This window comes from Lutra lutra, chromosome 15 (genome assembly GCF_902655055.1).
Source record: "Lutra lutra chromosome 15, mLutLut1.2, whole genome shotgun sequence".
Lineage (NCBI taxonomy): Eukaryota > Metazoa > Chordata > Mammalia > Carnivora > Mustelidae > Lutra > Lutra lutra.
The window spans coordinates 19,258,874-19,284,476 of record NC_062292.1 but is presented as its reverse complement, the minus strand read 5'-3'; the positions used below and the strand labels follow the sequence as shown (position 1 = coordinate 19,284,476).

At 48.1% G+C, this 25,603-nt stretch overlaps 1 protein-coding gene and 1 long non-coding RNA gene across 8 annotated transcripts in view; one reads left to right on the top strand and one right to left on the bottom strand.

Moving 5' to 3' along the window:
- LOC125086397 (uncharacterized) overlaps nucleotides 1–24,631 on the bottom strand; it is a 31,956-nt gene extending 7,325 nt beyond the window's left edge. Inside the window, exons 1-3 of the long non-coding RNA XR_007123172.1 lie at nucleotides 24,466–24,631; nucleotides 11,965–12,065; nucleotides 4,474–4,580 (exon numbers count right to left, since the gene is read on the bottom strand). This is a non-coding gene — a long non-coding RNA (uncharacterized LOC125086397). The remainder of the gene's footprint in view (nucleotides 1–4,473; nucleotides 4,581–11,964; nucleotides 12,066–24,465) is intronic.
- The window catches only part of NMNAT2 (nicotinamide nucleotide adenylyltransferase 2), a 193,880-nt gene that overhangs the window by 144,679 nt on the left and 23,598 nt on the right, over nucleotides 1–25,603 (top strand). For all 7 annotated transcript variants that reach the window (XM_047705700.1, XM_047705701.1, XM_047705705.1 and 4 more), the window contains 4 exons: nucleotides 17,943–18,031; nucleotides 18,806–18,873; nucleotides 20,935–21,013; nucleotides 24,373–24,499. In XM_047705700.1, the coding sequence (XP_047561656.1) occupies nucleotides 17,943–18,031; nucleotides 18,806–18,873; nucleotides 20,935–21,013; nucleotides 24,373–24,499 (363 nt within the window). The remainder of the gene's footprint in view (nucleotides 1–17,942; nucleotides 18,032–18,805; nucleotides 18,874–20,934; nucleotides 21,014–24,372; nucleotides 24,500–25,603) is intronic.

Below are 25,603 nucleotides of genomic sequence, written 5' to 3'. Positions count from 1 at the left end.
ATCTCCTTTACTCCTTGTAGAAATGCTCACGCTTCTGACATTTCTAGTCACCTGTCATGTGGAGGTTTTTCCCCAAGACAATCAATTCTCTGTGACAACAGCTGGGTGTCCTACAATTTAACTCCATTCTGAAACTCTCTGCCTGGAGATAGCACCAGATCCCACAGGTCGGGGCTCAGTCCTGCAAGTGGGGCCCCTCTCCCACTACTCACATACACCTGAGGAGCCAGGGGCAAGCCCAGGTTTGTGACCTGGGTTTTTGACCAACCTGCTATAGATCTGAGGTTCTAAAGACCCCTCCTTGGGTTTGATTAACTTGCTAGAGTGGCTTACAGAACTGAGGGGAAAATTACCTCTATTTGTCAGCTTATTAAAGGATATGGTAAAGGATACAGAACAGCCATATGAAGAGATACACAGGGCGAGGTCTGGGAGGGTCCCAAGCTTAGGAGCTTCTGTCCCCATGGAGTCCAGGTGTGTCACCCTCCCCATGTTGTGTTCAGAGCTCTGCAAAGCCCCTATGACTGGGATTTTATGGAGGATTCTTCGCATCAGCATGATCAAATATTAACTCCATTTCCAGCTCCCTCTTCCCTCTCTAGAGGATCCAGGGCCGGGAATAGGGGGCTAAAAGTTTTAGGCTTTAGACCACGGTTTGGTCTTTCTGGTGACCAGCACCCATCGAGGAACACCAAGAGTCATCTCATTTAGAACAAAAGACACTGCTCTCATGCTCGAAGTTCCAAGAGATGTTGGAATTGTGTGTCAGGAATGGGGGGTCAACGAGCAAATACAAGAACAGTAGACACACCCTACAAGGGTCCTAGGAGCTCTGTGCCAGGAACCAGGGGCAGAGACCAATATATATATATTTTCCATTATCTCATAACTTTCCTCCTCAAAGGAATTGTTGAACTTCCCCGAGAAAGAGAAGCATGGCCAATGTCTCCTGGGTGCTGATGTTACACTGCTTTTTCACCTGTTACTTCACACCCCTGTGAGTTGGATCATGTTATCTCTAGTTTAAAGATGTGTCCACAGCCAGAGCAGTTGGGTAACTAACCCAAGGTCACCCAGCTAGTCATGCCTGACATAGGATTTGAACCTAGGGTCTATAAGCTGGTGCTCTATGGCCAATGAGGTGGGCTCTCTGACTTAATTTCAGGAATTTCAAAGACTTGATTTTGGTAGTTCCTAGGTTATCTTACATTTCTTTACTTATAGGTCTCTTCAAAGAGAAAATTCTAAAATACCAATGAAATGACTTTAAAACCGTGTCCTTTCTGCGACTGTGAACAAGTCCAACATATGATACCTTTTCTTTGAGCCTATTTCCTCTCTCCACTTCTGTAGGAGTTGATACCTCTTCTTTGGTTCAGTGCGTGCAGAACAAGATGGAGTGACTCACAGGTTCCCTGGCCAGGCTGATTCAGGCCATGGGTAGGGTGACCACGGTATTAGCTTCCTGCTGCTGCTGCACTTAGTTACAACAAACTTACTGGTTCAAAGCAATACACATTTATTATCAAGTCCTAAACTATTATCTTAATAGTTCTTCCTAGAAGCTCTAGGGGAGATCTGCTTCCTTTCCTCTCCTGGCTTACAGAGGACAGGTACCTCCCTTGTCTCGTGGCCCTTCCTCCATCTTCAAACCTGTCACTGCTCTCTGCTTCCATTGTCACGTCTTCTCTGAGTCTGACCCTCCTGCATTCTCTCTGTAATCACATCGGACCCACCTGGAACATCCAGGATCATCTCCTCATCTTGAGATGAGGACTTTAAGTCATGCCTACAAAGTCCTTCTTCCTGTGTTCAGGTGATGTATTTCCAGGTTCAGGGATTAGGACGTGGACTTCTTTGGAAGGCTGTCTTTCCTCACACCACACCCATCATCTCAGTTTGAGGGGGACTACGAGCCCTACCAGGTTGTGGAAACTTCCGTGTTGGAAGTAGGAAAGTTCTAGGCAAGCCTGGAGAGTTGGTTGCCCATAGCCGGGGCACTCTTGATCCAGGAAGATATTTCTACTGATTCTTGGGAAAGTAGAGAGGGAAGATGAGCACAGGTAAGAAAACTGGAAGGGGAACAGTGTTTTCCCAATCCTATTCTTAGGGGGAAAGCAACACCTTTAACCTTTAAGCAGTCCTGTTCCATTCCATGTGCTCCCCGCACGAGAACCTCAGTGGGAACGCATCTTTCCAAAAGGGAGATTCTCTGCCTGATGTTTTCTTGTTTTACTAGATAAAGACAAAGAGATTTCCTGGATAAACTCTACTTCAGAGGCTGAATTCCCCCTAAATTAGAAGCCTGTATGGTGAACTTGTATTCAAAAAGGTTAATGGTTCATCCAGTGTGAAATCACAGACATGTGGTTAAAATTAGAGCCTGATTCCATGTGAATGACAGATTCATCACTAATGGGAAGCCACGGTGGTGGTTTTTTTTTGTTGTTGTTATTTTTTGGGGTTTTTTACATCATGTGTACTCTTTTCTCTTTATACCTTCCCCCACACTTTCCCCTCTTTTCGCCACCCTCACCCCCCAACCCCCAGTTATATTTAGTATCACAGGTGGAGGGTTTGTAAAACAATTCTCCCATGTGTTCATGAGTCTCACTGAAGGAGAAACCAGTTCATGCCGTATTTTTACATATATATATTTAGCTTTCTATTTCTGGAGAAATAAATAGAAAAAAATAGTTTTCAATAACGGGTGAATTCCAAGAAGCGTGGTTTGGAAAGAGTGAGGGACAGGGATCTGGGGAGCTTTTCCAGCGGAGAGTGGGATGAAGAGGCCAGACCTTGGAGGTGGCACGGAGCAGCCGGGACACGTGAGAGGTTCACCCGGGCACGGTCTGTCCGAAGCGACGCTTGTGGAACTGATGGTCGTGAATCATTTCCTAGCGGGGAAGGCAAAGGGACACCCGGTCTCCAAGCTAGAGGTCGTGGAGCAAATAGGATAAGCAGGGATGAGGGAGGAACTGTCCTGCACTGCATGACTCCCTGACAGGGTTCAGGTTTGCAAGTCCAACTGGCCGCAAAAGCCAGACAGATGGATGAAAATCCAGGACTAGAGGAAATCCCGGCAGGTGAGGGATTCTGGGAAGCACTGCCTTCTCTGGTGAGTGAAGACAGCCCGAGGTGCGTGCCCCATGGTCGGGGGCAGATGGTGGGAGTGGACAGATGGTCGAGAGAACTGGATTCTCTGTGTCCAGGGGAGCTTCTTGGGGTTTGCAGGGCTGCTCTGCACCTGAGTCTGGTCCGGGGCCTCGGTCTGACCCCCGCATGCATCCACACCCAGCCCACATCTTCTTCTGGTCAGCCCCTGGCCACAGAGACCCGGCAGAACGTGCCAGACTGGGGCTTAGCAAAGGTAGCCTTTCTGAGCCAGAGAACCAGGAGGAAGCAGGCGAAGAACAAAAGTGCTCTCATAATTCCAAGAGGTTCCATATTTTACTGCTTCTCTTATAGTTAAGAGTCCTGGGTGTGAAGGAGTGGGGAGGCCATTGCGCTGGCGAACGTGCATCCCGCCGGCCAGTTCTGCTGAGGTATGATGGCGAGCGTTCGCAGATGGCTGGCTGGGGACAGGGCTGGCCAACTCCGGGAAGGACTAAGCCACTTGCCCCCCCATGGACACTAAGTTCATAACCAGCCTGAACTTATTATAGGGGGATGGCAGCCTACTCTGCCAGTGGTGACCCAGGGATGACCCGATGGGCTCCCACGGTCTCACTCATGGATCAAGGTCAGGGACCATACTCCTTTTCATACTTGCTTCAGATTCAAGTAGGCTGCTCACTTGAACACTCATGAGAACTGGAGAGAGGAGGAGAGAGAGAGGAAGAGAGAGAGAGGAGGAGAGAGAGAGGAGGAGAGAGAGAGGAGGACCTGGTATGACTATTTCACCGACCAAGGGAAACATGATCACCCAGCTCCCTGCTTCCCAAACACATTGGGACTGGAGGGTCTGGGACTAGGAGGAGATCCAGGAAGGTGCTCCAGTCATGGGCGGGAGGGTGAGACACCCTTCGTGACAAAGGCATGGAAATGGCATCATTGCTTTTCAAGCAAAGAAAGCCAAGCCATAGAGCTCAGTGGAGCCTGGAGGCTCCATGCCTGACTCAATCCATCTGCTCCCATCCCCTAGAATGGGTGTCTTCCTTCTGTTTTTTGTTTTTTGGGTTTTTTTTTTTTTTAAGATTTTATTTATTTGAAAGAGATGGGAGAGAGAGAGAGAGAGCATGAGCAGTGAGGAGAGGGAGAAGCAGGCTTCCCTGCAGAGCAGGGAGCCTGACATTGGGCTCAGTCCCAGGATCCCCTGGGATCATGCCTGAGCTAAAGGGAGACACTTGCTGACTAGACAGCGAGGGGCCCCATCTTCCTTCTATTTTAAAATATGGGATTTACTGTTATTTGGGTGTGGCAAAGCCAACAGATCCGGAGATGAGCATCCCTGAAAAAGATAGTGATACTCACAGATCCCAGGAGAGGACAGTCCATGCTACAGGCAGACCACATGGGGAAGCACTGGTCAGGAGGGTGAGGGAGTCGGGAAACAGGGGCCAGAAGCTTTATTGTAGTTACTGCGGGGAAGAAGCGGAGGAAGAGTCATCAGGCTTTTGATTGGCTGGTTTGATTAATTTCGGTGGCTCTGCGACATAGAAGCTGTCCCTAGGTGTCTGGTATCTGGCCCTGGGGTGATGAGGGCAGGTATGTAATAGCCCTGAGCATGAGCACTGCCCAGAGGGGGTCCATTGTGGGTATGGGCTCTGAATTGGTTAGTTTGCATTTGAAAGGCATGCTCTAGGGTGAGCTGTTTCCTGTCTCTAGAAACTGGCTAACTCAGGGAGGGCTGGCCCCTCCAGGATCAGCATGGCCCCAGATGTCAGAGCCTCAGAAAACAGAAACGTAAAAATACCCAGTTAGTACACTTCCTCTTCTCTGCTCTCAGGACGCAACTCAAGTCTCACAAGGTCTAGGAAAGCTTCCCAGGCCACCACTGGAACCACTCCCTCCCCCTGAAGTCCCATAGCCCTCAATGGTGCTGCTCGTTCAGCTTTTACCTGTTATCTAAGCAGAGTACCCTGTGTCCCTGTATCAAAACCCCAAGATCCTTGGAAGTGGGGACTGTGTCTAACTTCTCTATGTGCCCCACAGCACCTGGCACAGAGCCTTGAACTCAATAAGTACTCACTAAATTTTTGTTAAGGAATGCCCAGGGTTAAGTGTGGTAGGCCACAGGGATGGTTCCTGTAAAAGAAGAACCATTTTCAAGCCCTGGGCAGGAATAACCCTGCTTGGTTCCTTCCTTTAGTATCCAATAAGCGTTCTAAAATTTAGAATGTTTACAAGCTGAGATCACCTTTGTGAAATGCACAAATGAGGAAAAATTCAGGCAGCTCCAGATGTGAATACAACTGAGAAAGGGTCATTTCTAATTGCAGCTGAAAAGGAAAAATTGAGTTAGTATCGATGCCCTGACCACAGTGTTTCCTCCATTAACTCTCTGGAAGAAGAGAGTAGATTACACACATCAGCTGGTTTCACTGAGTGGCCAGGAGGCAGACAAGACATGTCTGTCTCCTGAATTATTATTAATGGATAGATCATCTGGGTTATGTCCGTCCTTGGCTGGGGGGATGTCTATCACAAGCTGTCAGGAGCAGAGATTTACCTGGTTCAAAGTGGCCTGGAATGAGTTGGGAGACATGGTGGGTCCTCAGGGTGTTGAGGGCAAGACACGGCAATGCTACCAGTGGCCTTGGGCTCCTCCTCTGTGTGTCCAGGAGCAAGGAAGGTAGACCAGATGGAGGGTGGGTTGGACCTGAGTAGAGAATGTTAGAGGGATTTGGCTCTGTTCCTGGGGCAGAGCTGAGGGACAAAAATAGATCACATCTTGGGAAGCCTGGCATGAAATTAAATTCCAGGGCCCTAGCCAAGCTCTGCCAGCGAACTACCTGCCAGTGTCCAGAAATGCCCTTATCATGCTAAGTGGAGGTGATGGTGGGGCTGGGGAGGGAAAAGAGCTTCTTTTGTGGGTCCCCTAATGTTGCAGGGGCTGCCCCACCTGTCTTTAGTCCCTTACTATTCAAAACAAGAGTCTATAGACAGCAGCACTGGTCTCATTTGGGAGCTGTTTAGAAATGCTGACTCTCGGGCGGGGCTGGGAGTAGTGTGAGGCCAAAGGGGATAGCTCCCTCGGGTGCAAAATTTCAGGGAGCACCCCAGAACTCAGTAATGGAGATAAATAACATTTTTAAAGGCAAAATTAATGCCAAAAATCTATAATGAACAAAATAAAATGATTTGAAATGAAGACAGGATCTGACCCTACACTTGAATGATCCTACCCCTCTCAACTCACCTTAATCCCAGACCTGATCTCAGACCCCACCCAGACCACGGAAATCAGCATCTGCCTCTAACAAGATCCCCAGACGACTCAGGGGCCCATCAAAGTTTGAGAAACACTGCTTCGGACAGTCCCCCCGAAGCCATCACAACCCCAAATCTTGGAGTCCAGACAGCAACAAAAATGGGAAAGGATGAGCAGAAATTCCAGACGTTCCAGAAGCATCCAGCCCCACAAGTTTGCTTGTCATTTGCCTGGATATGCACACTGCCACCTTACAATTGTACAGTGTCCTGTAGTTCACTGTAAGCTTTTAAAAAAAGTGTTGCATTTTGAAATAATGATAGATTTATAGGAAGTTAGGAAGATAGTACATAGGGTTCCCATGTGCCGAACTTAACCCAGTTTCCCCTATTGGTTACATTTTATGTATCAACAGTACAATACGGAAGTGAGGAAATTGACATTGGTATAAAGTGGATATATAGTTATATGCCATTGTATCACACGTGTGGATTCACGTAACCAGCACAATGAAGCCACAGAACTAGCTCTCAGTGCAAGGCTCTCCCTGGAGCCCTATAGCTCGAGAGTCACACCACTTCTCTGCCCTGTCCCCACCCCCATCCCTAACACTTGGCCGTCACTAATCTATATCATTGCTGAGAAGGTTATGTGAATGGAATCATATAGTACTCAACCTTTTGAGATTGGTTTTCACAAGGGGGCATGATGATCTGGAGATCATCTTAATTGTTGCATGAATTGTTAGTTTGTTCCTTTTGATTGCTAAGTAGCAGTATCCCAGGGTAGGGATATACCACTGTTTGTCTAACAGTTTGCCTCAAGCAGGGCGTTTCATTTATTTCCTGCATTTGGATACTACCAATGAAGCTGATATGAGTAATCATGTACAGGTTTTTACGCAGACATGTTTTTATTTCTCTTGGAAAAACACCCTGGAGTACCATTGCTGGGTTATATGATAAAGCCTATGCTTAGTTTTTTTTTTTTTTTTATATTTTATTTTATTTTTTTTAAGATTTTATCTATTTATTTGACAGACAGAGATCACAAGCAGGCAGAGAGGCAGGCAGAGAGAGAGGAGGAAGCAGGCTCCTCGCAGAGCAGAGAGCCTGAAGCGGGGCTCGATCCCAAGACCCCGAGATCATGATCCGAGCCGAAGGCAGAGGCCCAACCCACTGAGCCACCCAGGCACCCCTATGTTTAGTTTTTTAAAGAAACTGCCAAACTCTTTTTCAGGGTCGCTTGCTGTCTGACATTCCCACCAGCGGTGTAGAAGGAATCTGGTTTCTCCACACCCTTTCTCAGCTATTGGTGTCATTATTTTTTCTTTTAGTCATTCTGATTGGCGAAATTCATGGTTTTAATTTACATTTCCTTGATGCTTAGTACTATTGAACATCATTTCCTATGCCTGTTTGCCATCTTTGTTTGTCCCCTTTGGTGGCATGTCTCCTCCTGTCTTTTGCCCATTTTCTAATTGGATCTTTAGGGGTTTTGTTCTTTTTGTTTTGTTTTATTTTGTTTTACCATTGAGCTTCGAGGGTCTTTTTTATATTCTAGATATGAGGCCTCAGATATGTGGATTGCAGATATTTCCACCCCATCCATAACTCGTTTTTTCATGGGCTTAACAGGGTCTTTCAAAAGTTTTTATGAAAGTCCTGTATATTGTTTTTTTTTTTCTTTTGTGCCTCATGTTTTTAGTGTCATATCGGAGTCTTCACCAAGCCCTGTGCCCAATTTTCCACCATAGTTTCATCTGAAAGTTCATATTTTACATAAGTTAAAGCTATGATCCATTTTGAATTAATTTTCTATGGGATAAGAGATTTAGGTTTTTTTTTTAAGATTTTATTTATTTATTTGACACACAGAGAGAGAAATCATAAGTAGGCAGAGAGGTGGACAGAGAGAAGGAAGCAGGCTCCCTGCTGAGCAGAGAGCCCAATGCAGGGCTGGATCCCAGGATCCTGAGATCATGACCTGAGCTGAAGGTAGAGGCTTCACCCACTGAACCACCCAGGCGCCCCTGATTTAGATTTTTTTATTGTTGTTTATTTTTGTCTATGGCCACCCAATTGCTCCAGTGCCATTTGTTGAGAAGACTATCCTTCCTTTATTGAATCATTTTTGCACCTTTGTTAAAATGCAGTTGGACATTTGTATGTGGGGCTATTTCTAGGCTCTATTCTGTTTCATTGATTTATGTGTCTGCCTCTCTGCCAATACCTCACAGTCTTGATTACTATAGCTATATAAAAAGACTTGAACTTTGGATAGGTTGATTTCCCTATTTTCTTCTTTTGCACTTTCTTAATTTGTAACAAAGGTTTTAACCATTCTGGTTCCTTCTGTATAAATTTTAGAATTAGGGACGCCTGGGTGGCTCAGTGGGTTAAGCCGCTGCCTTCGGCTCAGGTCATGATCCCAGCGTCCTGGGATCGAGTCCCACATCGGGCTCCTTGTTCTGTAGGGAGCCTGCTTCTCCCTCTGCCTCTGCCTGCCACTCTGTCTGCCTGTGCTCGCTCTCTCTCTCTCTGACAAATAAATAAATAAAATCTTTAAAAAAATAAAATTTTAGAATTAGTTTGTCTGTATCTTTTTTAAAATTTTTATTTATTTGTTTGAGAGAGAGAGAGAATGAGAGAGAGAGAGAGAGAGCATGAGAAGGGGGAGGGTCAGAGGGAGAAGCAGACTTCCTGTTGAGCAGGGAGCCCGATGCGGGACTCGATCCTGGGAGTCCAGGATCATGACCTGAGCCAAAGGCAGTCACTTAACCAACTGAGTCACCCAAGTGCCCAGTTTGTCAGTATTTACACCAAAAATGTATTGCTGGAATTTTGATAGGAAGTGCGTTAAATTTATTTATTGGTTTGCAGATCATTAATATCTCTATGTTATGTCTTCTAATTCATAAACATGGTGTATTTCTACATTTATTTACATCTTCCTTGATTTCTTTTTTATCAGCATGTTGTAGTTTTTAACATACAAATTTTGTATATGTTTTATTATATTTATACCTAAGTATTTCATTTTTTGAGTCATTATAAGTGGTCTAATTTCAGTTTCCACATGTTTGTTGCTAGCACATAAAAATACAATTAATAAGGGGCGCCTGGATGGCTCGGTTAGTTAAGTGTCTGCCTTATCTGTTGGCTCAAGTCCTAATCTTGGGGTACTGAGATGGAGTCCCACACCAGGCTCCCTCCCCGGTGGGTAGTCTACTTCTCCCTCTCTCTCTGCCTCTCCCCCCTGCTAGTGCTCTCTCTCTGTCTCAAATATATAAATAAAATCTTTAAAAAAATATATAATTAATTTTCTTACGTTGATCTTATGATTTTACTTAACTCATTTTTTAAAGTATTTATTTATTTGAGAAAGAGAGAGAGAGAATGGGGAAAGAGGCAGAGAAAGAGAATCTTCAAGCAAACTCCCCACTGAACACACACGGTCTCAATTTCACCACCCATGAGATCATGACCCATGAAATCATGACCTGAGCTGAAACCAAGAGTCAGACGTTCAACTGACTGAGCCACCCAGGCACCCCCTGAACCCATTTAATAATACTAAGAATTCCCTCGTAGATTTCTTGGGATTTTTAAGTAGACTTTTATACAAATAGAGATAGTTTTTCTTTTTAACCTTTTTGATCTCTATGCCTTTACTTTTTCTTGCCTTATGAGCTAGCTAAAACTTCAAGTGCCATATTGAATAGCAGTGGTGAGAGCAGATGGCCTTGTGTTGTTCCTGATCTTAGAGAGAAAGCATTCTGTCTTTTGCCATTAAGTGTGATATTTGCTATAGGTTTTTAAGGATGTCCCTTATGTTGAGGAAGTTCCCTTCTACTCCTAGTTTTCAGAGTTTTTGTCACGAATCAATGTAGAATTTTGTCAACTGCTTTCTCTGCATCCATTGATAGAATCATGTGCCTTTTCTTCTTCAGATTGTTAATATGGGGGATCACATTAAATGATTTTTCAGATATTGAAACAGCCGTGGATCCTTAGAATACATGCCCGCTGGTCATGGTGTATTATTCTTTCTATGTGTAGCTGGATTCTATTTGCTAATATTTTGCTAATGGTTTTTGCATATTTTCTAGTCTCTTTGCCTGGTTTTGGTATCAGGGTGATACTGGCTCCATGAAATAAATTGGAAAATGTTCCTTTTTTTCTATTTTCTGCAAGAGACCCTAGGATTGTGTCACTTTTTAAATTTCAGCTTTACCGAGGCATAACTGACATATAAAATTAAAGATATTTAAAGTGTGCATCACGGTGATTTGATAAACATGTATATTGGGAAAGGGCTCTACCCATCCAGTTCATAAACCACATCGGCCACTTCACATATTTACTTCTGTGTCTTTCTTTCTTTCTTTCTTCTGTCTTTCTTCCTTTGTGCGAGAACATTTTAGTTCTATGCTCTTAACAAATTTCAGTTATACAATGTTATGGCAATATTGTGATTCATAAAAAACATATATTCTGACCTTCATCCACAGTTCCCGACCCACAACTTCTAAAACCTGTGAAATTCCCTGAGCAAGAAGAGAAGAAGAACATCTTTTGTTATAATATTTGGTCTCTTTTTCTTCAGAGCTATAAAGGTGAAATGGGTGTCTTGTTATTCATAACAAAGCCCTCTCCGCCACAAAGAGGTTTATGTTAATGTTGTGACTTGGAAACCACCTAAGGATGGAGGCTGGTGGCCAGGGGAACCATCTATAAATAGAGAGTTAGAACTTTCAGTCCACCTCCTGATTTCTGGGGAGGTGAGAGGGCTGAGGATTGAATCAATCACCAACAGCCAATGAGTTAATCAATTACGCCAATGTAGTGAAGCCTCCATAAAAACCCCAAAAGGAGGACATTCAGAGAGCTTCTGGTTTGGGGAAACCGATGCTTCCACATACCTTCGTTCTGGATCGCAAACTCCACGAGTCCCCAAACAACAGAAAGGCAGAGGCTCCTTTGTTTGGGTCCCTGCCCTAGGTATCTCTTCATCTGGCTGTTGATCTGTAGTCTTTAATATCCTTTGTAATAAATCGGTAATCTAGTGAGTAAATGAACTTCCTGAGATCTGTGAGCTGCTGTCACAAATTAATCAAACCCATGGAGGTGGCTATTTGGCCAGAAGTACAGGTTCCAACCTGGCCTTGCAATTTGGTAACTGAAAGGGAGGAGGCAGTCTTGTAGGACTGAATCCTTAACCTGTGGGAGTGGATACTATCTCTAGGTAGGTAGTGTCAGACTTTAGTTGGATTGTAGGATACCTGCTAGTGTCTTGAGAATTGCTTTGTGGTGTGGGAAATAGATACACAGACACACATACACACACATACTGGAAGTGGGGGTTAGAATCATTTCGGTTGTCAACTACAATCACCATGTTTTACATTAGATCCATCCATGGCTTTAATTTTAATTCTTCTTTAAATGTTTAAGACAATTCCCCAGTGAAACCATGTGGGTGTTATGCACTTTAATATTCAGAATTTGATTCAATTCTCATAGCAACCTTGCAAAGAAGGCATTTTACAGGTATGGAAACTTAAGGCTCAGAGAAATGAAGTGACTTACCCAAGATCTAGACGTCTTCTGATTCTAAGTTCAGTCCACAAAACCACACTTCCTGAGTTAGATAGATGTCATTAGGCTGACTCTTCAGTCCTTTGGAATCTCTATGGGAAACAAGGAAGAGAATAATCGTAGCTGTTCCTGGCCACTTCTGTTTAGCTGGGGGCCAGTTCTCTCTTGCTGGACATTACAATCAAGTTAGAGGGTAATGAGGCCACCAGTGAGTCAGAGTGTAAGACTAGTACTGTTCGTACGTCACGAAGGTACAGTCTGAAAGACTGATGACACAGGCATTGACATATTCAACGGCAAAACCCCAGAAGCAAAGCAAACAAAACCATCTCAAGAGAGAAGGAAATCCTATTATTTTGTGGTCCCTGGGCATTCTCTGGGAAGTTTTGAGGGGTCATCTCCCTCCTTCATCCCTTATTACCTGACCCCAAATTTCCCACCAGCAATGATTAGCTTTTGCTTAAGATGGGATTTTTCACCACCTTCACTACCCCTTCTGTGATTTTTTTTTAAGATTTTATTTATTCCTTTGGCAGACAGAGATCACAAATAGGCAGAGAGGCCGATGCGGGGCTCGATCCCAGGACCCCGGGGATCATGACCCGAACTGAAGGCAGAGGCTTTAACCCACTGAGCCACCCAGGCGCCCCCCTTTCTGTCATTTTTTCTTTCCCAGTTCTGATCATGTCGTTTCCCTGTTTAATAGACTTCAATGATTCTGTATTGTCTCTACTTCTCAACTTTATGGTTGTCGTCTATGTACGTCCAGGGTTCTCAAACTTCAGAGAAGAAAAGAATCACCCAGAGACACTACCTGAAAATGTAGACTCTTAAGTCCCAACCCCAGATATTTTGACTCAGTAACTCTGGACTGAGACCTAGGAGTCTATTTTAAATACCTCCTCCTGGTGATTCCAGTGCCGTCCACAGAATACATGTTGACCAAACAGTGATCTCTGGCCTAAAAGTCATAGTCCTCGGCTGGCTTTCAGGCCCTGTGAAGTTCGATTCCAGCTTGCTTAGTGACTAGTACCCCTCCCTCACCCTCACCACTACCAGGCCTCCAGACCTACAGACCAACCCAGTGGGTAAGACTAAACCAGTTGGCGAGCGCGCTTCGGAAAGGCAGAATTAATCTCTCCTGTCCCTTCCCCCCCGCTGCCCTTAGCACTTCAACGTTAGCACACTGTTGTTCAAACTATAGGTTGCCACCCAATAGTAGGTTTTGACCAGGTTCTTATTTAAATTTATGATTCCTAGAATAGAATATATGGAAACTATCAGTGTGCGTTGCTGTAGTTAAGGGGATTGTAATACGTTTGTTTCAGTTAATTACCTGTATACATATATGCGTATTGTGTCGGGACATGAACTGCGTTTCTCACTGTGGCCTGTACTCCAGCAACACTGAAAGCCACGGCTGTAGAACTCACTTCTCATTAGATCCATCAGTATGGCTTTCTGTTTCTCCATTATTATGAACCTTTGGGGAATAATGAATAAAGCCACCTTTATCCTCTTATTCTTCCAGGATCCATCATGGCATTTTGTACTCAACAACTGAACTGATTTGATTACATCATCACAATCATGCCTCTTCTGGGTTTAACTACTTCAGATCAAGTATCCTCTTCTAGGGTATAGGGTTAGGGTTATTCCTTTCAGAAATTGCCTCTTCTGGAGGAGTGCTTGGGTGGCTCAGTCGGTGAGGCATCTGCCTTTGACTCAGGTCATGATCTCCAGTACCCGGGATCGAGCCCCATGTCAGGCTCCCTGCTCAAGGGGAGCCTGCTTCTCTCTCTCCCTCTGTCCCTCTCTTACCCCCTCTCGTGCTCTCTCTTTCAAATAAATAAATACAATCTTAAGAAAAAATTTTTTGCCTCTTTGTGAGACAGTGAATCTTGGAGCATTGCTGATGAAGTTCTAGAACCTAGGTGAGGTTCGGTGGGCTGAGGTCCGGAGCCGATGACCAAGAAAGAATTCTTGAGACATCTTTGGTGCAAAATGGTGGTTTATTAAAGCATGGGGACAGGACCCGTGGGCAGGAAAAGCTGCTGCCCCGGGTTGTGAGGGATGGCAGGTTCTGTACCTGGAGGTTGGGGGAAGGTGAGGGGAAGGGAGGTTTCAACGGAGCTTTCATATGCTAAAGAGGACCTACAAGGTGCCGGGATACCAAAGGTCTTGCGGCTTGATCAATGTTGTCTTTTGGCAAGCCATTCACATTTCTGCTGTCAAGCGTCTTTGTTAGTGAGATTTGGGTTTAGAAGAAATTTAACTTTATTTAGGGCTTGAGGAACTGAGTTATTTGCCTTTGGAAATTGTGCTATTGATAAGGTAACTTCTTTGTAGATTTCTAGGACATTTGTAAACCAAGGGAGACTCTGTCTTGCAGGATTGCGATCTCTGCAAGTTAACTGTTTGTTTCTCGTTTATGGCAGTCAGGGGTGCCTGAGGAATGTCACACACATTACCGAGGGGAGCGGGTGGAGAGGGGGTGCAAGGTGCCAGCTTTTGCTTTGTCTTCAGCCAGCCTCCTGCTCCCTCATCAGTTGCCAGAAGAAGTGGCCCTTCACATTGGCCAGAAGCAAAGGGTAACGTTTGTAAGGTGATGAGGTTCTTTGGGGCAATGTATTTCCTGTGGAGATTCTGGAGTGTGGTCCGAGGAATGGAGTGGGTGGCTTTCTGACTTAAGATGGCCCAGTGAAAGGACACTCTAGAAGGACAAGAGCAGAGGAAATAGCTACATGAGTCCTCTAGGCGAGCGTGGTTAAGCATCCTCTGGTCAATTAACGAGTCACTATGCAGGCTCTTAAGAACCCAAGAAGTGTTCGGATCGGTGACGACTGGACCACATGTGGATCACAGCTTTGTTTTCTTAAGGCAGCGGTGTTTCAGACGGCAGTGTGTCCAGTCAAGGTTGTTTGAATGCCAGTCATCTCATACCGAGCTTGCTTCTCACACGTATGTTGACTGCGCATCTCTGTTAGCTGTAAGTTGGGGACCTCCTACAAAAAAAATCTCTGGCTTTGAAGAACTCAGTGCAGAAGAGGAGTGAAGGCATACACTTTCAGAAACAATTTCCCGGCCAGGCCACTTGAACTTGATGCACAGGGGCCTAGCAGAGCTCTAAGTGCGGTCAAGGGGGTTGCTGGACAGAGCAGGCAGGCTGGACCGAGGTAGAGGTGAGGTAGAAGAGTGGAGCTTCCAGTGAAAAGCTTGGGTGTGCAGAGTAAGGAGAGGTCACTTTTTTGGAGGATTGGGGAGGAAGGAAGCTCTGACTTACTACAGCAGGGACTCGGTGACAGCTAAGGGCCAGATGTAAATGATCTCAATGAAGACTGGAGTGTGAAGGGCCAAGAGAAGAGAGGGGTGGTATGGAGCTTATCCCAATAAAAGGGTTTTTGTTTCGTTTTGTTTTAAAGATTGTATTTCTTTATTCGACACACAGAGAGAGATCACAAGCAGGCAGAGAGGCTGGCAGAGAGAGGGGGAAGCAGGCTCCCTGCCGAGCAGAAAGCCCGACTCGGAACTCGATCCCAGGACCCCGAGATCACGACCCGAGCCCAAGGCAGAGGCCCAACCCACTAAGCCACCCAGGAGCCCCTGTCTTGTCTTGTTTTGTTTTGTTTTAACAAGGTTTTCAATTTGTCCTTGGCCTCAAAATAAGACTTCTTGAAAACAAGTAAAGTAATATCACGCTTTAAAAAAGCAGAGGTTAGGGGCGCCTGGGTGGTTCAGTCGTTAAGCGTCTGCCTTCAGCTCAGGTCATGATCCCAGGCTCCTAGGATCGAGCCCTGCATTGGACTCTCTGCTCAGCGGGGAGCCTGCTTCTCCCTCTCCCTGTGTTCCCTCTCTCCCCCCCCTCTCTGTCAGATAAATAAGTAAAATCTTTAAAAATAAATTAAAAATAAAAAAGCAGAGGTGACACACCTTATTAGAACGGCTAAAATCCAAAAAATCTGGTAATTCCCCATGCTAGCAAGGATGTGGAGCAGCAGGAACACTCATTTTTGTTGCTTGTGGGAATGCAAAATGGAACCATCATGTTGGAAGCCAATTTGGCCGTTTCTTCCAAAATCAAATGTCCTCTCACAGTCTAACCCAGCCACTGCACTCCTAGATGTTTACACAACCGAGTCGCAAACTAGGTCCACACAAAAACCTGCACGTGAATGCTGTATCAGTTTGATTCATCATCACTGAAAACCGGAAGCAACCAAGACGCCCTTCAGTTGGTGAATGGATGGATAAACAGTGCAAATGGATAAAGAAATTGTGACACATCCAGACAATGGATTATTATTCAGCAATTTACAAATTGAGTTATCAAGGCACAAAACTGCATGGAGGAACCTTAAATGCATATCGTTAAATGAAAGAAGCCAGTCTGAAGAAGCTACCTAGTGTATGAGCCCAACTCATATTTTGGAAAGGGCAAAACTCATGTTTTGGAAAGGGCAAAACCAGAGAAATGGTAGAAAGATCCGTGGTTACGGGCAGCTGTGCACCCAGGGAGAGGGATGAACGGCGGGATCACAGTGGATTCTGAGTGTAGGGAAACTGTTCGCAACGTAACTGCAACAGTGCCTACATGTCATTATACATTCGTCGAAACCCACAGACTGTACAACACAGTGTCTCTTCGTGGGAACTATGGCCTATAGTTAATCAACAATAATGTGTCAGTATGGACTCATCAAGTGCAACAAATGAACCACACTAATGCAAGATATTAATAATAGGGAAAACGGTGTGGGGCGGGGGGAGATGGGAAGGTGGGGGCCAGATGTATAGAGCTCTGTGCTCTCTGCTCCATTGTTCTTTAAATCCAAAACTGTGCTCAAAAATAAAGTCTGTTAATTATTTTTTAGAAAGAATAAATGGAGAGATTTCGCATTGAAAGAAAACAAAAGGCAAATGTGATGAGAATTATTTTTAAGTTTTTATTTATTTATTTGACAGACAGAGATTACAAGTAGGCAGAGAGGCAGGCAGAGGGAGAGAGAGGAGAAAGCAGGCTCCCTGCTGAGCAAAGAGCCCGATGCTGGGCTCGATCCCAGGACTCTGGGATCATGACCTGAGCCGAAGGCAGAGGCTTTAACGCACTGAGCCACCCAGGCGCCCCTTATTTTTAAGTTTTAAGAGAGGAGCAAGGAAGTCCTGGGAACTTGCTTGTAAACTACACAGCCAGCCTTGCTCCCCAAGACCCCCTTCACGAACAGAATCCCTCGCCTGCGAAATAAATCCATACCACATCTCCTCCCTGGTACAAGCTCAGGCTCCGCTGGGTTTGACACTGAACCCCCTTCAAATGAGAACTAAAATTTTCCTCCCCTTCCTAGTTTTCTGAGTTTTCTCATGGAAAAGAAATCGGGCTTGTCTGGTAAGTTTGAAAAAGCAGCCTCACGAATTCCTTCCAAAGGAAAAAAGGCTTTTCTGTGACTGAACTTCTCTCAATCAACCATAATGATGGCTTTCCTGTTAATTCTCCCTAATTACGTGGATGGCCTTTAAACTTGTTTTGGCGGTTCTCTTCTGAGATGAGGCAATCAGCCCACCTTTGATATTATAAGAAGGTGGCGGCTGCTTCTTCTCCTTCTTCCTCTTCTTCCTTTTAAGTCACTCCTCCATTTTAGAGTTTCTGCAAGTGATCATAGGCGTAAATTCCAGTCTGTCCCTCAAACGGTTTCTAGTGAGGTGCTTGTTCTAAATCCCTCTAAGCTGCAGAGGACCTTTTAAACTGGATTAATCCCCTTGGTTCTAAATCCTTTTGCTTTGGGGGCCAGAATCTCATCCCATAACCTTTTGAATCACCAAGGTAACTTGGAAAGTTGGCACTTTCCATGTAAATGGCGAGAGAGCTGTAAGGCCATAAACCTTGCAGAGCGGAACGTATTGATTTCAACGATCACCTTTAATCCACACCTTTCCAAATCTTTATAACGTGTGGTTTTTCTTCTCTTAATTAGAAAGAGCCAGGGATTATCTGCACAAAACTGGAAGGTTTATTGTGATTGGTGGGATTGTCTCTCCTGTCCACGACTCCTACGGAAAACAGGTGGGTTGGTCCTTTGCCTCTCTGCTCCTTACCCCTCCCTTTCTGACCCGATGGATGGCTTCTAGGGCACACAGCTGCCCCAAGGCCGTCTCGGCTACACTTCCTGGAAACACACATGTCGGGTAGCGGGCGTCCTGCTCCGGGCTCTGGACCACTGTCAGCCCCGAGCAGGTGGGTGCAGGGCGGCAGCGGGGAGGAACAGCTGCGCCCGCAGCGCTCATTATCCCCGGAGCGCGCACACCCGCGGACGGCCGAGCGGGGCAGGGCGCGGGTGCCACACCGGCGGCGGGTTACGGATCTTTCCCGGATTTTAGGAGGAAAAGGCCCATGCCTCTTACGATCTGATTTAAAATTCCTTTCCTTGCGGCTCCCTCCCTGCCACACGAAAGGGAAGGGCTAGGAGCCCTCCCCGCATGTCCATCTCCCCTCCGTCCCCACCTGCCTCCGAGGAAGTCGCCCACCCAGCAGCCCGAGCCTCTAGACGAAGCCCCGTTTGCAGGGTTAAGTCTTGTCTCTGTGCTGGGCAAGGGTTGGCTGCTTCCTCCGAGAGGCCCACCTCCTGACCCTGTCGTGAGTGGCCCATCCCATCTCCGTCCCTTTCTTTCCCCTCTGCGCTCTGGGCGTCAGCGTGACAGGTGCACATGCGGGGTGGGGGGGCACACCCTCCTTCCCGGTGTGGCTGAGGAAGGGCTGCCCTTGAATGAGAAGCCCGCTTGGGGTGGGGTCCCCGGAGGCTTCGGGGAGCCTCCCACTGATGGCTCTGTTGCTCCCCAGGGCCTTGTGTCCAGCCGGCACCGCCTCATCATGTGTCAGCTGGCTGTGCAGAACTCCGACTGGATCAGGTAGGGCTGGCCTGGCCCTTGCCCCTGGGGGAGGGGGGTGGCCTGGGATTCACTGGGGCTGAGGGGAGGAAGAGGAGAGGTCCCCTCAGCCATCTAGATCCCACAGGGGTGGGGAGGTCAGATGAGGCATTAGTCCCCTGCAGGCTATAATTACGCAAACCTTCGGAGGTGACCCCGCTTTGTTTTATAACCAGGCGGTAGGGCCCAGCAGATCCAAGAGAGAAGCCGAAGTGTTTCTCTGCTCTGGGACATTTGCATCCAGGAGTATTCCTGGACATCATTGGATTTGGTGTGAGGCCTGGCCAGGAAATCCGAAATGCCTCTCCACTTTTCTCCCCAGTTACTTCCTGTGAACTCAAACTTCCTTTTAGGAACCATTCCCTGGGCTTCGTTATTTCCCATTCCTGAACTCGGGCTTCCTGGGGCTCCTGGCTGAGTGTGGGACCGAGGGGCTGCCAGCAAGCGGGCACTGCCCGTCCCTCAGACTCTGGGCACCGGCCTCCCTAAGATGGCAGACACCGTTACGTGCAGCGCTGTCAGTGTAATTAAAGCAAGCTTCCACTAATTATGCTAATTACGCTCCCCCAAGTTCCCACGGTTATAATTTGCATGATAAAATGGCGTTTTAAAAAAATAATGGCACACCATTTGTACTGTAATTCCCCCCCACACGGAAAAATAAGCAGCACCTAGAGGTTTCTAGAAGGGAGGGACGTGAAGGGAAGCTCACCTCACAATGAGGGAGAGGAGATGGGGTGGGTGGGAAGGAGAGCGGTGAAGGGAAGCCACCACGGTAATCACATAGTGATCTTTGTGGGTCGTGAGCAGTGATTTGTGTGAGAAACACTTGTCCCTTAGAGACTTTCTCAAACCCCTGAGATACAGGGAGACACAGCTGCCTTTTCTCTGGTGAGAAACGGGCCCAGAGAAATCAAGGGGTTTGAGCGTGAACAGCCTGTCCACGGTCACGTCAGGGATAGAAACAAGGCCTTGTAACACTGTGGCTTAGGATCTCCTGGGGAAAATGGGGACCAGTGGGGGGAAGACACAGGGCAGGAGGTTGTTCCTGCTTGGATGTGACTGGAAGATTCTGAATTGCTTCATTCATTCAACAAATATTTCCCCAGCACCTCCTGCTGGCTCTGCACTGCTCCAAGCACTTGGGCAAGGTCAGAATTCCAAGAATTGAGGTCACTAGGGAAGCTCTGGTAGCTCTAGAGGTAGGGGCGGGGCCTCCGGCCCTGGGGGAGCCTGTTGCAGGCGGGTGGGTGGTGGTCAGAGGTGGGGGGAGGGCCTGCCGCACAAGCCGACGCTCAAGGTTTTCAGTCCGGGAGCTCTTACCTCTGGGAAGCTTCGGTGTGTGTGCCTGGTGGGAGGTGGGCAGGGAATGCTCGACTGCTAAGAAAATGTTTGAGAAATCTGCCAGTTTAGCAGTTCATTAAGTTGCCAATTAAGCCTGAGCTGGCATTGGTCTGGGCCAGCTCCCTGCTCCGTTCACATCCCACTGCACAGGAGGGGCTGGCCAGCGGGCGGGGCTGTGCCCTTCAGTCTGACTGGCATGCCCCCCCATGCCCACAAGGCCCCCCCCCCGCAGCACAGGGAGGCAGACCGGGGCAGGTCCCCCAATTCAGGTATCTGCTGCCACCACTTGATGAGGGCCTGGCTTTGAATCCTTACCCCAATCCTCGAGGGCCCAGAGGAAAATTTCCACCATGTGGGGAAGCATCAGAGCGAGGCTCTGTACTAACCACTTTGTTTATAAAACTCATCAAGCCCTTCTAATAACCCCACAAAAGAGTCACATCGTCATTTTTACAGGTGGGAAAAGTGAGCACCGGAAGAAAACATCACTTTTCCAAAGCCCTGTACTCCTCCCGTTTTACAGAGGAGGAAACTGAGGTGTAGGAAGGTGTTTCAAGCCCACGTTTGATCTGATTTGGGATCTAAGTATGCGGCAGGGGCCAGTCTGCTGAGCTCCCTGAGCTTCAGGCTCTGGAAACAACCAGTGAGGAATGAGTGTGAGAATGGAAACCGTGGGAAGCCTCTTTCTGGTTCTGTTAGGGTGGACCCGTGGGAGTGCTATCAGGACACCTGGCAGACCACGTGCAGCGTGCTGGAGCACCATCGGGACCTCATGAAGGTGAGCTGGGCCATGGCAGGGGGGTGGGTGGCCCCCAAAACCAGGCAGGCCCGGTAAGAGTGCTGCTGGCCTACAGACCTGGTTCTGTTTCCGGCTTCTCGGCCAGCGATGGGAGACCAGGCCCTGAGCAGCAGGAAGGAGAGCAGCCAGTTAAGGAGTCGGACCAGAGGCTGCCCCCCATCTTGCCCCCCTGCTCAGTCTGACTGGGGCTGGTTTTCAACTTCTGACAGCAAATCCAGGGTGGGAGTGAGGACAGACTTAAGAAAGTGGGGACGGAAGGAGACCTGGCTTGGGAAGGCGGGAGCACAGAGGAGCATGGGGGGAGAGAGGGGGGACAAGCATCCGGGGGCTCCATCCCCATCTATATTGGATTTGCCAGTCCCCTCACTCCAGCACTGGGTGCTGTGGCCGAGACCCCCTCACCCCTGCCAGACACTGACCCTTTGTTCACTCTCATTGGTCCTCTCATGAGACAGGCAATGTTCTGGTCCTTTTATATGAGTGGACAAAAGGAAGCCCAGATGGGTACCTGGGTGGCTCAGTGGGTTAAAGCCTCTGCCTTTGGCTTAGGTCATGATCCCAGGGTCCTGGGATCGAGCCCCATATTGGGCTCTCTGCTTAGCAGGAAGCCTGCCTCCCCGCCCCTCTCTCTCTGCCTACTTGTGATCTCTATCTGTCAAATAAATAAAATCTTTAAAAAAAAAAAAAAAAAAAAGGAAGCCCAGAGAGGTAAACCAATCTACCTGAGGACACACAGCCATTGTTTTGTGTCTCCCCTGGATGGGAGCCTGTGGCTTGTGCCCAGGTTGCAGCCACTGAAGAGCTGGTGACCGGGTTATAACAAGAGCCACGCCAGCCAGCCCCGCTGGCCAGAGTGCGAGGAAAGCACCCTTCCCAGACCAACAGCAGCCCATCGGTCTCTGCAGCGATGGCAGGAAGAACAGAGCCATCCATAGCAAGAAACCTGACTGCCCAAGACAAGAGTCAGCGCCCCGACCCTGTCACAGTGCCCCTGTCAGCCGCAAACGGCAGTCTGGACGGCACTGTTCCGACACAAGGAGCGTGTCCACCCATCTGTGTTTTGCGTCAGTGGGTGTCAGAAGCCGCTCCTTGGGGGAGCCGTGGGCATCACACTCCGCCAACTGGGCCAGCTGTGCTTACCTTTAATAGAGGTGGAGCTCTGGGCTCCTGACCCGCCAGGAAGTCAAGAAGAAGAGGAAGAGGAAGAGGGCGGGCTCTAGAGAGCTGTTGCCTCATCTACTAGGTTTGTCCCCCTTGGAACTGACACAGCGCACCTCCCTTCCTTCCCTCTTCGGAATCCTTTACAGGCATCCGGAGTCTTTTCTGATCCCCTTGAAGGGACTCTGCCATTGGGGGGCACTCACCAGCTCCCCGTGCTGGTCTCAACCACCGCAGTAATAACAGGCATCCCATCCTGTCCTACTGTATCAGTCAGGAGAGGCTAAGATACGCTGTGTTAACAAACATCCTTAAAATCTTGGGGACTTCACGTCAGTTTATGCCTCACACTACACATCAGCTAGGGGTCAGCGGGGGCCTGTGTGCCCTCTGATCACACGGGAGCCTCGGGCTCTGTGATGGAAAGGAGGAATCCGGGACCCTGCAGACATGCTGGAGCCTTGCCTGTACCAGCCATGAAGTCTGCCCACTGTTTTGCTTCCAAATGCCTGGGCTTCCTGAACCCTCCTTCCGTTACTCATGCCCGGAGGCGGGAGTCTGGGCCAGAGCGGCACAGCCAGGAGCTCAGCCCTTCCAGTGACAGGCACAGGCCAGTAGAGAATGTGAGTCCCCAGGACCCCTGCCTAGAATGGTGGTGGGGGACACCCCATCTCTCCTGTTCTACCATCAGGCCGGTGTTCCCGGCATGGACGGCAGACCTGTTGGAGAGACTGACGCAGGGCTTACTTAGAGGTGACCCGAGCCCCTGCTTGGAAGGGTCTCTGCGAACATGAGAGCCCGCAGAGGGGTGACGAGGGCAGAGTGGGGCACACAGCCAGCCCTTTTCTTCTCTACCTAAAACAAGTCCCCTGGGACTCGCCGTGCAGGCAGCAGGAGGAAGCATTTCCTCAGCTACCAGACCAGTTACTAAACGAAAATGTGGCACTTCCTTTTCCGAGGTGAAATAGTGAAAAAGGAGGCAGGCCGGCCCTTCCCCTCCAGCAGCCACAAGCAGGCGGGGAAGAGCCTGTTGGGCTGGCCTTGGCGGGCTCCCAGATGGGGCTGGATGCTTCTGGGACCGCCCTGTTTCAAGAACATGACAGAAGGGACAGGTCACCCCGCAGAACAAACGCCTGTCCTCTGGGGCTCAGAAGGCATCAGCGCCGCTCTCTGCCCTCTGTATGAAAGACGGACCTTTCGGGGGTCACGAGGGCCACAGCAGCCCCGCAACTTGGGGTTCTCTGGCAGCGGGACTCAGGAATCCAGAAAGAGGGGTGCATGGGGGTGAGATACTATCTGGAAAGGGACCTGCAGAAGCACCGGCCGTTGGAAAGCTGAACAGATAGAAAAACCCATTCTTTGTTTCTCTGTTGCCCAGTAGGGAGCTCTCGCACCCACAGCAGGGAAGGGGATGGGTGTCTGGGTCAGCTGGGTAGGACGTGGCCTTATCAGCTCCATGAGTTCTGCGGCCCTGAGGGAAGCAGCAGGCCAGATAATCCAGCACAATAGAATATACACATAGAATATCCGTTTGGCTCTGGAATGTGCATCCACACTGACAAGTAGGCAAAAGAGTGCCCAGCACCCTGCCTCTTCCTGCCACACAAACACATCCCGCCCGCCTGGCCCCACTCTCAGCCTTGGCCGTGTCATTGGCGTCCCTGGCCTGGAGAGGCGACAGGTGGTGATAGTGCCTGGTGTTCGTATGACCTTTCCAAAGCGTACACAGCTCTTCTGCAGACACGACCTCGTGTGAGGCCCGTGAGGCGGGCAGGGAGGGCAGGAATGCAGGTCACACGGAAGGTTACAACATCGGCGGCCAGGTGCCAGACCACAACCCAGAAAGGCAGCCACCGGGCCTGTCCGTGTTAATCTCCTGAGCTGAGGTTCAAGAGACTAACTATCCAAGGTCACGCAGCCAGAGTGGGGCAGAGCTCAGACTTGAACCAGGGCAACACCACATGCCATGCCTTCCCAGCACTGAGCTAGCGGTCTGGCCTCCTGCTGGCCTCATGCAGCCACGCCACACAGCTGGGTCTAGAACCCGCCCCTGCCACCAGCTCAGCTCCCAGTGGCCTCCCTGGGATGGACGAACAGATGAGCGGTTGAAGATAACTAGGAATGCTCTTCATAAGTTACTTGGCTAATGCCACTGACCTTGCACTTCTCCCTTCCCCCAGCGGGTGACTGGCTGTATCCTCTCCAACGTTAACACACCTTCCATGACGCCAGTGATCGGACAGCCCCAAAATGAGACCCCCCAGCCCATTTACCAGAACAGCAACGTGTCCAGCAAACCCACTGCAGGTAGGGGGACCCTGGTGGGAGCTGCGGCTCTCAGACCTCAGAATCACCTGGAGGGTGGTTAGAATCCAGACTGCTGGGCCCTCCCGCAGAATGTGACTTAGTAGGTCTGGGAGGGGGAGGAAAATTTGCACTTTTAACAAGGTGACACTGATGCTCTAGTCCTTAAAATAGAGCATCAGAGAGAAGCAGTCACAATGAGAGAGAGACAGGGTTGATGGTGTGCATTTTTTTATATTTATAATTATAAGTCATATTTACAAATTCTATTTATAATTGCCTTCCTGGGAATTAAAAATATGGAAGGCAGCATTTTCCCTGCCTCTTCCAAGGGAGTTGACGATAGCAGGACTAGGAGTCAAACCCAGGCATCAGCAATCGAAATACCAAACTCTCAGCCGCCTCTTCAGTGGCAGAAAGCAAGGGCTCCAACATTTACCCAACACCGAGTCCTGTATGCCCATAAAATGCCCAGTGCTTTACATGGATTCACATTTTATGCCGTAATTCTGTGATATAGATATTATGTTCCCATTTACAAGGAGAAAACTGAAATTCAGAGAGGGTAAGTGATTAGCCTAAGGTCACACAACTCAAAAGTGGAAGAGTCAGAGGTCATGTTCAGGACTATTCGATTCCAGGGTCCATGTTTTTTCCAACATTTTTTTACCAACCCATTGCAAGAGGTGGATCCTGTTCATACTCTTCAAGCCTAGAGACCATAAGCTATTAGATTATTAGTCTGTTCGAAACAGGGGAGTTCACAAGGAGCCAGAATTTCATAGCTCTCATAGAGCTACATGTGGCGGCTCAGAAAGATTTTCTGGATTAGAGCCCAGAGAGGACATCAAAATCAGATCCCTCTCAGCCAAAGTAGGATTTCTGATTATGATAAAATCCATCTTCATGGGAAGGAATGAAGGGTAAGGCTCATATTTAAAAAATGAAAGGAGCAAATAGCCCATATGTCATTTAAACACATAATATGACCCAACTTCTGGTGTGCAAACATACCTGCGTAATGCATATTTTTTTAAGTGGAGGAAAAAAATAGTATACCCATGTGTTACTAGAGGAAAAGAAATAGTATACCCATGTGTTAGTGGT